General features: G+C 29.5%; 1 protein-coding gene across 1 annotated transcript; it reads right to left on the bottom strand.

Annotated features, from left to right (window-relative positions):
• Positions 1 to 353: 353 nt before the first annotated feature.
• On the bottom strand, positions 354 to 3,924 carry LOC21386529 (peroxidase 44). The gene is made up of 2 exons (XM_024176304.1): positions 3,662 to 3,924; positions 354 to 1,347 (listed from the first exon to the last, which is right to left on the bottom strand). The coding sequence occupies exons 1-2, from the start codon at positions 3,887 to 3,889 to the stop codon at positions 484 to 486; spliced, it is 1,092 nt and encodes a 363-aa protein (XP_024032072.1). The 5' UTR covers positions 3,890 to 3,924; the 3' UTR covers positions 354 to 483.
• Positions 3,925 to 13,194: the final 9,270 nt, after the last annotated feature.

The following is a 13,194-nucleotide window of genomic DNA, read 5'->3' as shown; positions in this document are numbered from 1 at the left end:
GGGTTAATGCATCCGAAAAAATAAAAAAATAAAAAAATTTCCACTATATTCGGGTAGGGTAGGGTCGATCGGTTCGGGCGGGTTCGGACTCATTTCTTACACCCCTAGAGACAAGAGCTCCATTTGTACTGTTTGTCATGAGCTGCTTGTTCGATTTTCAATAAAATATAAATTTTACTATTCCCATTATTTTGCTACTTGCTCATTTTACCAAACATTCCAAACTCAAAATTATTTTATTTCCTTCAAAACTCCCTCAAGTTTCTAACAGAGAGCTAACCAAAATCGATATAGATAAGCAAGCAAGGTAAACAAGAAGTCAACTCTGCTTTCATTATAATTTGAAATCCTTGAACAAGTGAAAAAGAACAGAAATTATACATTCAGGAGTCAATCACATTATTTCTCCAACATGCATATTCTTTGTATCGGCAAATCATGTTTCTTATATTAATTTATTGCAGACATTAAGTTAAACGCTTTTCAAATATTCTCTCCCTTAAGCATACGTGGGGGATTCTTTTTCTTGCGATCATTAGCAGTGCGAGAACTGGTTTTTCTCTTGTGAGTACGAGAAGAACTCTTTCTCTTGCGAGGATTGAAAGCTCTACAATTCTTCCTAATTTCTCCAGCTCTTCCAACAAGAACTTCAATACTCCCCATCCTAACCATTGCACTCGCAAAACTCTTGTCGAATCTGATCCGGCTCGCACCGAAACCAGAAACCAAACCGGCCGTAGTACTATCCAAAGCAAGTTCCTGATCAATCTGCAGAATCCCTTTTTTTAACTTTAGTTGATTATAGTACTCGTTATCAAACACAAAAGATGTATTCTGGTCCAAAAACACCTTCTGATCGGAACCAGCTGTTCCACATATTTTCTTCAGCTCCAAAACCAATCCTGAATCCATAGAAGAATCAGCAGCTCCAGTCCCTTGGAAATTTGAAAGCCGCTCCTCGAAGAAACTGCAGTGCGCAAATCCTACTGTATGTGCGCCAAGAAGAGTTACCATTTCGTCTAGGGTTAGCCCTTTGTCCTTAAAAGCTTGGAATGCGCCAGACACTGAGGAGGATGGACCAGGCAAGCCGACGTCGTTAGGGTTTGAGACAAGTCCGTCTCGTCGGCCAGTTGGAACGGCATAGTTTGGTCCTCCGGCGATGGCTACTGAATCTCGAGTGGCTACGGTTATGATGTCTGCGCAGGAGACGGTTGAAGGGCAAGCCGCTTCTAGTCTTCTCTTGGCCTCGTCGATGATCTCGAATCCTCTCACTGTCTCATTTGGTCCTGCTGATTTTTCCGAGGGCTTCTTCTTGGTTGAGTCGATGAGAATTGATGCGTCGCAGCCCTGTTACTCAATAGTGCACATTTATTACATTATATATGCTAATATTATGAGACTCTTGTACAAGTTGTTCATGCCACGTATACTCATGGATGAAAATGTCGATGTCGACGGGATTGCAAGATTTTGATTTGTGGATAATGTCGACGTAAATGATGTTTCGGGAAAAAATGGATACCTTAAATAAACTTTAATTTTGTTTTTATTGAAATTGTACAAAATACTAAAACAATCAATAGTGCTTAATTTAAACTAATTTAAAAACAAAAATAATACGTTTTTATTGGAATATGAGAGTTATGTCAAATAGTACAGTAAGAAATATTATAATTATATATGGGTTATGATTCTTATATAATTTTACGTACTCATTATAACAAGACACAATAATTCAATGTATTAATTAGAAATTAACTACCAAACATAATAGAATAGATACAGACTTAAAGGGATTTCATTACCAAAATGAATTTCTAGCAGGTTGGAAAGCATTAGGTAGGTTCTATATTGATCTAAACAATACATGTGCCATGATATTACTCAAAGAATTTCGGAGGTAGTTGTTCATGTGCCACATGTATGTTTTTTGATCTCTTTCCACAATTAACCCATAAATTGAATATTGTTGGTTTATCGTACTTGATGAATAGACTTCAGAAATGTGTAATGATATTTCAACATTAATCTGTGGTGGAGGATATACTAAGATATTTAAAAAATTAATTAAGTCTTAATATTTACATTTTTTAAAACCATGTTGTCACATTTTATTGAAAAAATAAAAAATGTGCTATAAAAATCATTTTTGTGAAAAAAAATTCCCAAGGTTTTTGGACATTTTCAAAAATATATTGGATATTTACAGTTTATAGATATTTTTGGATATTGCAAAAATTTTATAGATATGCCGAGAAGAATATCTTTCACCTTCTATATCCATGTCGAGACTTTAAAATATGAATAATATCATGAAAATGTTGAGATGTCATGGACATTTTTATCCATGCGTATATATACTGTGTTCAATTAGACATTAGTTAAATTTTATAGAAAATAAAATGCATAGTTTAAGATGTAAATTGCTTACATGCAGCCACGTTAATGTTTGAAAATTGGACAATGAGGTGGATTTATTGTAAATAATTAATTTAAATAATAGATCTTAAAATTATTTAAAGTAAATAGTAATAAATTAAAAATTTACCTGGTAAAAAAATTTTAATGAGTCATAAATAAGAATTTACATGGTTAAAAATAGTCATAAATAAAAAATTTACATAGTAAACAATCTTTTTACTGTTATTTATTTCAAATATTTTAACATATTCTATATATTTACTGAATTTAAAATCGTAAAAATGTTATGTAGTGAATTTACTTCGAATAATGATATTTTGGATAGTTGAATTTGAAAACTATCTTTGGCATGTTTCTCCACTATAATTTATAAAACTTAAGAATAAAAAGGAATTTTGCCTTGTGAAATCCGATTTGCAAGCTTTAAAATAGCTTGCTTGTGTAATATTGATTAATGACTGTAAGTTCGTACGTCCCCACTGAATAGTACTAATGAGTACATGTTTCAAGTAAAGCATAATTATGGGATCACGAATTGGATAATTACTTATGAAATTTCAAAAAGATTTTAGATTAAATTTTTAATATTTAAAGGTAGAGAGCAATCTATAACTTGAAGAAATTAGTTGAAATAGATATTTGGAGCGCGTTTGAAACTCGTTTTAAAATAATTTTATTTTTTTGTATGAAAATAAAAATGAAAACATTTTTAATCTCAGACAGAATTCATTTTTAAAAATGTCTTTGGTAGTTTTATTAAGGAGACGTTTGGTTCATGGATTAAAATCATGTGATTAGAACCATTTTTTATTTACGTATATTTTTTGTGAGAGAAAACACTGTAGCGAACCATGAACCATGATTCAAATCATGGTTTGAATCCTCCAACCAAACATCCCCTAAGAGATTATTTTTAGTATAAAAAAAATTTATTAATGTCTCTCTCTCTCTGCTCGAGAGAGGAGAAAACGAAAAAAAAATGAAAAACGACTAAAAGCCATTTTTTATTTGTCTCATTTTATACTAAATTAAAAAATTATTTTCATTTTTATTTTTTATCTTTATTGCGTCAAACGTCGTTTTAAAAACGTTTTCATTTTTTCTCAAAAAATGTGAAAAACAAAAATAAGATCAAGTCCAAACACGGCCTTGACTTCTATATTATATACTCCCATACGAAAATCAAAGGAAAATAATTAATGATACTTGTATGAGAAATATTTCAGAAACGAAATCTTACTTTTACAAAGCAATCGTGGAAGTGCATGCGAAGCAAGGCTGCTGAAATGGAAGAGTCCTTGGAGAATTGCTCTTGAACAACTTGGAGTATAATCTGTTCAGCTCGTGGGCAACTTGCATTGTAGAAGCCAATACGTAAATCAGCCACTACAAAAGGAACTAAAACGGCAAAGCAGAGAACGATCACCATGCATGTCATATTCCTTATCTTCTGCATTTCCAACAACATCTACAAATAACTTATTAAACAAGTAATAATGGAATTCTCTCTTCTTTTTTTTTTTTTTTTTTTTTTTTTTTTTTTTTGAGGAAATGGAATTCTCTTTTGGAGTTTAATGAATTGGGGTTTTAGTTGGCCAATTTTAGAGAATATATATAGGGGCCAAGGATAAAATAGAATAATTGGGTGTCACGAGAAGGGTCAAAGACTAATATGAAAAAAGGCTAGCTATATCATAGGCACATTCGAACATGCTTTCTGATAAGCATATATAATTTTGGATAAATGCATGCATGTTAAACTAATTCGGTTGTCAAATTATATATAAACCAATCATTGCATTATTAAAATTCTAAAAGTCAACACAATTTGAGGATGGTCCTGTTGGGAATAAAGTGAATCATCCACGAAAGTACTGGTGAGAAAGCATCCAAAATGTTTACTAATATGTTAACAATCTTTTCTTGGTTCAACAATTAGATCCCCTAACTAGAGGAACGAAGATTTTTGGGACTGACAACTTTAACGTTTATCAATTCACGAGAACATTTTGTAACATGGCCCCATTTTTTTCGGAAATTATCCACAATTTTGTCTAATTTTTGTTTTATTTGTAATTTTTTATTAATGGAAATTCATTAAAACAACCAGGAAAAAGGGCCAACAACAGGAACAAAGAATGCCGCCACTAGGGAATCCAGATATTCTGTTTAATATGTGGTGTTTTAAACGATGTCTAACCAATCAAATGATACTAGATCATCTCATGATCATGAAAAGCATAAAAAAATTAGTTAAAAGTCAGTTCAAAATTTTTACACGATAGCAGGATGTGATTGGTTCAAACACCAATATCTGAACAAAAGATCTGAGTCCCCACTGGATTCAAATCGTCTGTCCAATTTTTGGTGTTCTAAGCAGTGTCTTGCTAACCAATAAAATCATATCATATCATACCATAATAAGCAAGAAAGAGTTAGTTATAAATAAGTTCAAATTTTTTATATTACGTGACATAATATGATTGGTTAACACCAATTGGGACACCAAAATTGGACCATGATCATCTGAGTCTCCACCAAATCCTGATCTTCTGTTCAATTTTTAGAGTTGTAAATGGTGTCTACCAATCAAATTATACCACAATATCCAATGATAAGCACAAAAGAGTTAGTTAAAAAGCAATCTAAATTTTTTACACGATGTGGTATGATGTAATTGGTTAGCACCAATTGGGACACCAAAATTAGACAGAAGATTTGAGTTCCCATTGAATCCAGATCTTCTTTCCAATCTTTTAGTGTTTTGAATGGTGTCTAACCAATCAAATCATACCACACCATTCCATAATAAGCACAAATGAGTTAGTTAAAAAGCAGTTCATATTTTTACACGACGTGGCATGATATGATTGGTTAGCACTAATAGAGACAATGAAATTGTACAGAAGATCTGAGTCTCCACTAGATCCAGGTCTTCTGTGCAGTATAGTGTTCAAAACGGTGTCTAACCAATCAAATTATATGACATCATCCCATGATAAGCACAAAGAGTTAGTTAAAAAGCAGTTCACACTTTTTACATGACGTGTCATGATATGATTGGTTAGACATTAATAGAGATATCAAAATTGGACAAAAGATCTGAGTCCCCACTGAGGTAAAAAAAATATGAACTCATGGAGATTTAGTTCTTGTGCTAAGTAATATTACATTTATAAATAGAATTGGAATAAGTAATTTGATTATTATTAAAAGAGCTATTAGTTACTTCAGGGAAATTAGAGAGCTTAAACTCCAAAGGCCAAAGTGCAAGTATCTGGAAGTTAGAAACTATCCGTCGTGCTAATATTTTAATCTCAACTTTTGATAAATATTGGTCCACGCCCTTAGCTCTTATAATTATATATAAATTTGAATAGAAATAAAATAAACATTTATAAAATAAAATAATAATGTAAAATAAAATAATATAAAAAGAAAAAAAATAAATAATATATTAAAAAAGAATTTTTAATATATAAAGAATAGAGTATATATAATTGTTAGGCTTTTTAGTACAACGTGACATAAAAAGCCCTACGTGCATTTGTGGTTTTTTATTGGCAACCTTGTATCAAAATCAATGTAATTCTTTGTTACTAAATTTCATAGTGTTTCCATTTTATCGGATTACAATTTATTTTATTTGTTACCATATTTAGCCCGATTTAGTTGAAGATTTGCAGATTGTGTTGGTTGTCAACTTGTGTTAACATAATAGAGCTTAATTGGCTCGTCCATAGCCGCCTCCATGATCGAATCAGCAATACAACCCTTCTTTATGCTTCTCCAAACCACAGACCCTCCAACAATAGTAAACTCTAATCCTAATGTTGACTTTTGAGAGTCTATCTGATTGAAAATCAGAATCTATATATCCAGTAGAAATCAAATGCCCCACCCGATACACCAACCTACAATTTCTCATTCTTATAATATATTTGAGAACATTTTTTATTGACACCCTTTGATTCATGTGTTTGATTGATAAGAATTGACCGCTCATAGCACAAGTCAAGGCTTGTAAATAAAAGGGCATACAATAGACTCCTAACTACATATGTATAGGGATACCGTCTCATGTCTTCTTCATCTTTTATTGCTATAAGTAAATAAAGTTGTTTTTCATCATACAATAACATTCATGTATATTTGATACTTTATAAATATCATAAAGTTCCTTAATTATATATGTGACTTTAAATATTGAATATAAGTGTTATATAGAAGAGAACCATTTAAGTATAATAATCTTAATAGTTTGTAACAAATAATTAAAGTTAAGATTTTTAATTTATTATTACTAGTACAGTTTATTTTCATTATGAGGGGATGGTCTTATAAAGACTTCTAACCAAGAGTCATTGGAATGAAGGTATTTATATAGTGCAATTACATAAGATTAAATTTGAATCTCTGATAATTTCCGTTTAGATATAATGGAACGATTTTAATTCTTAGAGATTAATAGATTTTTGTTTATGACGTTATGTTTATTGACTTGCTTGGTAAAGATTCACAATTAATCAAATCTCATTTCTTGCATCTTGGAAGATAAAGAAGTATATAGTTGGAAATATTAACATACAAGATGAAATCCATTGCTTCGTAAAGAAGTCCGTAGATAAATAGTTCCCATAATCATTGATTTGGTCTTGAACAGTAATATTGCTTTATTTTTTATAAGATCATAAATTTATTGTTAATTAGAAAATCAATTGTACTTAATGAGAATGATGTAATTCAAGAAGTAACATATCCATGACCTAGTTTAATTATGAACTATTTATACATGATTGATCTATATGTAACGCATTATATCAATGGGCGATTCAAATTCTTTGAGTAAATATTACTATAATATCAAAAGTGCAACTCTAAGTTTTTAGCGTAGTAACTATGGAAGTAATAAAATTTATATATTCATTAAAGAGTTTAATTAATGATAAAAGTTTATTAGAGCTTGAAATTATAGGCTCGTAGTTTCCTAGGTCATGCTTGAAATACTATAAAATACTTATAATAAGTTGGATTGATTTCTTGATTTAGAATTGATGTATTTTAAATTATCTCACAAACTCTAAACTCAATGTGATTAATTTTAGAAGACCCCAAATAATTAATTATGAATTTTTTGAATTTTTTAAATAATATGATTATTTAAATAAGTTAGAATTCAAAAACAATGTGTGGTAAGACCACATTATGCACGCCATCACAAGGAGTCACAATTGTAATATGTCTCAACTGCATGTGGGGAAGTGGGAGATTATTAGAATTGATGTCTAAAAAATATATAATGTTAGATCTTTTTTAATTTAAATGTTAATGCTAATTGTATATTTAGAATAAAAATGTGTGATATAATATATTATTTTTATTTTTATTCCAATACATAATGTTATTTAAAATTCTAAATCTATTTTTTCTATAATTATTAAACTTTGAAAGTTGTAAAAATAAACTTTTACTTTTAAATAATTAAAAAATATAAAAGTTGCAATGATTACATAAAAAAAAATAAACATTTTAACCAATAGTAATCAAATATTAAATTTCTTATATGCTATATTTGGTAGAAAATTTACCACAAAGTATAACATATGAGAAATTTAGCACAATAAATAGCATTGCATTGGAGAATTTTTTTTACACTTAAATATTAAATTTATAATTAACACATTAATTATAACATTATATTAAATATACTTTTATAATTTGGTGTCAGGTCTTTTATATGTAGTTTACTAAATTCAAATTTAAAAAGTTCTATTTAAGGAAAATTGAATTTTTTCTAAAACGGATATTTAACTTTTGAAGAAAAAGCAAAAAAAAGGGAGGTGGAGATTTTTCTATGCCCTTCTACTAACCTAAAACCAGCGCCACACATGAATTTTCGTTGTGTCGCACGCCCATCACTTCCTCAAAAACTCGAAGTGACCTAATTAATTTATTTTTAATTGTTAAAAATAAAAGGGTAGCTTTCAATTTTAGGATTCTATCTTCTAGCGTTAAATAGGGGTCTAGGGGAGTTAGAATATGCACTCTTGAGAGATGCACGTTTGGTTTAAGAATTTGTGTCATGGTTTGAATCATAGTTCGTAATTCGTTATAGTATTTTTTCTCACAAAAAATACACGTAAATCGAGAATAATTCTGAATATATCAACCAAACATAAGAATTAAAAGGAGTCAAAATGTTCGCTGTTAGAAGAATTTTGAAGTTATTTGCATAATCGGTTGTAACACTATTTATTAAAAAAAGATTAAGTGTTTCTTATTATGTAAATTGAGGAAATTAGTATGCCAAATTAATTATTTGAGCACTAATACTGATATTTTTATGTATATAATATAATTTTACATCATTTGGGTTAATTTTGAATTTTTTTTAATTTTTACCCACAGTTTCAAAAGTTTTACTCTTACCGTTTTGTTTTCTCAAACATAAATTTACAGACTAGTCCCTATTTATTTTACTGCCATATCACGTGGTTCCTTCCATTAGAAAAGCCTTGCCTCGTTTGTTTCGCTGATTCGAGTTTAGAATTCGAGTTAAGATGTGATTGTATGTGAGAACTTTTTACTGTAGTAAAAAAGTTAGATGTGATTGTTTGTGAGAGTTTTTTATTATAGCAAAACTCGAATTTTAAACTCGAATCAGCGAAACGAACGAGACCTGATTATTTTATTAATTTAAATGCACCGCTTGAGAAATTCCAAACAATTCTTTAGTACGTATAATGGTCTGATTATTTTATTAATTTAAATTTAAAATTTAATAATTGTATTCATTTTATTAATTTAAATTTAAATTTTAAATTTTATTATAGTAAAATATTTTTTAAAATAATTATATTTAATTTTTTTATTATAATAAAACTTTTTTATATAAAATTATATCTTAACTTAAATTAAAAATTTAAATCAAAATTAAATGGACATAATATTAACCCATTAATATTTCCTTTGCCCACTTCCTCTTTCACGTTTCTTTTCTTTTTTTTCTTTCTTCACTTTCTGCAGAAAAACCACCATCTCTCTCTCTCTCTCTCTCTCGTCAAAACCACAGAGAAATCACAAAATCCTGAGTGAATCTTGTAAGAAATTGAACCAACTCCTTAGAATCTTTGATGTTCGGTCGAAATTTGAAGTTTTTGAAGCAAAACAACTTGGAAATCAGATTTAGGGTTCTAATCTTGGTCTGCATTTTTTGAGGTTAGCTTTATTTTTGGTATTTCAAACTCTTTTTATAAATTTCTTTGAAATTTTCAGATTTTGTTGAGTAAGTGGTTGGAACATTCTGATACGAGGGTATGTGTGAAATTTTGGGTTTTTGGTTGTAATCGTGTGATTTATGGAAGATTAAAGAAAAGGTTTTTGGTTTCAAATCTATTGCTTCAGCTTTTAGCTTAAGAAATTTTAGGGAAAATCTGAGTATTTAGCTAATGAATTGAGATTTAGAGTTCTAATACCGATTGACCCCTTTGTTTATTCTATGTTTTATAACTGTTATGTTAAAGTGTGTTGTACAAAGTGATTTTTTTTACAGTTTTTAGTGTTTTGACTGAGTTCAGAGTATTTGAATTTGGATTGAACCGAATAAACAAAATGGAGTTTCGTTGAAAAACCCCAAATCAGTAGTATTAAAAATCTCAGTTTTGTTTTTGTTGTTCTGTTACCTTTCTGATTTCATAAAAACTGAGATTTGAGGATTTTAATTATTTATTACAAATACTTTTATTGAGAATTATATAAGATTTCATTTATTGGCACACTAATAGACTATTATTTTACATATTTCTATTTGAACTACTTAAACCATCATCAGAACAGAAACTATACCTCTGTAGAAATTTTCCTGATGAGGTAGGATTTTTAATCCTTGTTGTTGTAACCATGTTATTTAACTTGGCGTTGAGATTATTTGAAATATAAATTATGAGTTTTAAGTACTTGAGCTACGTTTTATGTATTCTGCTAGCTAGATTGACTTTCTTTTATATTGTTGGAACTGACAAATAAAGAGAAGAAAATGATGTTGTGATAGCTATTGATAAAAGCATGATTGAGGTAATCATGTGAACTATTTTGATATTAGACATATTATTTTTTGATAGATTTTAATGTTATTTACCATGTTTTGTTTTTCTTTTTAAAGAATGAGTAAATACCTGATAAGGCGTGAACTCATTGGCCTAGTCGGCCTGATATTGATATGGGATATAGAAATTGTATCCTTGGGAGGAGTACCTAGAACCCGATCGGGACCACTGAGATTGTGGTTGGCCTTGGTATAGTATAATTAGTAAATCTAATATACCTTTTAAGAGTTTTATGGTTATAAGTGTTTAAATGTTGTTTAATTGTTTATAACATGTTCAATTATTTGTATAATTATTTACTTCCATATGTATTTATAAACTTTTATTTTTTTTTCTTGTTTTTCTTTATTTTTAAATTTTAACCCCTCAAGTAGTAGTAGTAGGAAGGACTAGTGGACTTAGTGAGTACGACGGCTTGGAAGCCTACGTCAACGTTGAAGACCTTTTAACGTTGAATACCCTTTATCGTTCCAGTTTCTGATCAAGGCATGTACTAATATTCGGACTTAAACTCTGGACTGTAGTTATTATGTCTATATCTTGTAAATATGAGTATGCATGTGGGTTATGGAACCCAACTCTTGATATAAGAGAACATCTAGTAGTTTTATAAGTGTCTGTACAGAGAACAGTTGTTTCTACAGTTACAATTTCTAGTTTAAATATCATTATTGGTAGCTCTTGGTTGTTCTCTAATTATCTAATTGACTTATTTGATAAGTTCTCCAATTAAGAATTCAAATTAATTAAAGCTTGACTTTAAGTTAGAATTTAAATTTGAGTTAAAATTAGAATGCATAATAAAAGAGATTTTTTTCTCCTAACTGAGAAAAGAGAAGTAAAGTTCTTCGTCTCAGTTTCACGTCATGCATGTGTTGGTGTTCGTGGAAAACTTGAGTGTTTTGAGTGCTAATCTTATTTTGTTTTAGGTGTGACCATACACACGTCTTCGTAAATTCAAGAAATTGACGAGAAAGATTCATGTATTCCAAATAAACTTGGAGCAAGGATTGTTCGTGGTTAAAGAACTCAAGTTATCGACATAATCGTTCGTTAGGTAAATTTATTCATAAATTATTTAGATTAATTTATTCGTGTATAAGTTAATAATATATTTTATAGAGTATCTAAAGTGTTTTATGAAAATTTTTATTATACACGATTCGCTAGATAAATGCTTTCACATCTAAAATCGTTTATAAAACCAACAATTGATATCAGAGCAGTTTATAGACTATATTAATTTATGCTTCGATTATGTGATAATCAATATTGTATTACATATATGATATTTAATTACGTATGAATGTGATTTGTAGGCACTTTCATTTAATTATGGATGTTTATATTTATTAATGTTGATGAATGTATGGATTATGGATTTGGTCGTTAATTATGTGGTTCTATAGATCGGTTATATTCGTTTTAAAATTTTAGTAGAAAATTTGTCATTATTCAAGAATAGGAATTATAGGAGATGTTTAGTAAGGGGATTCATACCATGATTTGAATCATGGTTCATGGTTCGCTACAGTGTTTTCTTTCACAAAAAATATACATAAATTGAAAATTGTTATAATATCATGATTCTAATCCATGAATCAAACGTCTTCTTAGTAATTCTAGGGTCCCAGATAAGGCATCATGGAGCGGGATAAAAGTCGTATGATAAACGAAAAACTGGGAAGCCTAAAGACTGCAAAAAAACTGCCTTGCTGCAAGCCCTAATGCGCAGCCCCGAGTGTGCCCAGCGCGCGCCAGAAAACTGTTAAGTTTTTGCTCGAAAACTGTTAAGTTTTTGCAAAAAACCATTTTTCTTAAAAACTATTTTCATGAATATTTTTGTTAAAACGAGGTCTAAAACCATAATATTTTTACAGAAATTTCATCTCACGGTCTTTGATAACTTTTTGTTAAAAATCAAAACGGTTTCAGTTTTGGTTGATTAAAACTATACAGTTTTGGAGATCTACATTGTACTATATCTTAGAGTCAGATTTTTAAAAATATGTTCTTTACGGGAATTCTTAGTCTCATTGGGATCTAAAATCATTGTTTTCGAGAAAGTTGAGATTCTGCCTCTAAAGAACCTGTTTGGCTGCCATAGTGACTGCCAGTTTTTTTTTTCAGTAGCTGTTTTGGACAGCATTATGGCTTGTTTGAAAATGGCTTAAAACTTGCATTTATAGTTAAAATTGGGTTTTGTCAGTCACAGAAAAACGTTCAAAACATCGAGAACTATAAGTTCAAATTTAGAATAACTGAAAAGTCTCGCTCTAGGATCCTCATTTTCACGTTCAAAGTAACCGAAAAATTTTACCTCTAACCCAAAATAAGCAAACTTAAATCAAGCATAAACATACCACATAATATTAATCAAACTAACATTAAAACACACAAAATCAATATAAAATTCACACACCATTATTACAAACTTATTTATTTAAGAATCACAAATTACATTCATGATTCACAACTTAAATTTTGGTAGAAAAATAGATGAAGGATTTAGAGTTTTTACCATTGAAGAAAATTCTTGGTTAGGCCGCTCCTAAAACACTTTGATCACCTTCTTCTTCCTCTAAGTTTTGCTAGTGACTTAGAACTAGAAGAGTGAAAAAATTTGAGAAGAACATTTCTAAATCTCTAATTTTGCTAGAAACAAGAA

This window comes from Morus notabilis, unplaced genomic scaffold, assembly GCF_000414095.1.
Source record: "Morus notabilis unplaced genomic scaffold, ASM41409v2 Scaffold4889, whole genome shotgun sequence".
NCBI lineage: Eukaryota > Viridiplantae > Streptophyta > Magnoliopsida > Rosales > Moraceae > Morus > Morus notabilis.
This window is presented reverse-complemented; position numbering and strand designations above follow the sequence as displayed.

Bases quoted from the DNA above. Each gene is read 5' to 3' on its own strand.
- LOC21386529 (XM_024176304.1), bottom strand. From the start codon at position 3,889: ATGTTGTTGGAAATGCAGAAGATAAGGAATATGACATGCATGGTGATC. The intron at 1,348-3,661 runs GTAAGATTTCGT...ATTGAGTAACAG, and splicing joins TCCACGATTGCTTTGTAAAA to GGCTGCGACGCATCAATTCT.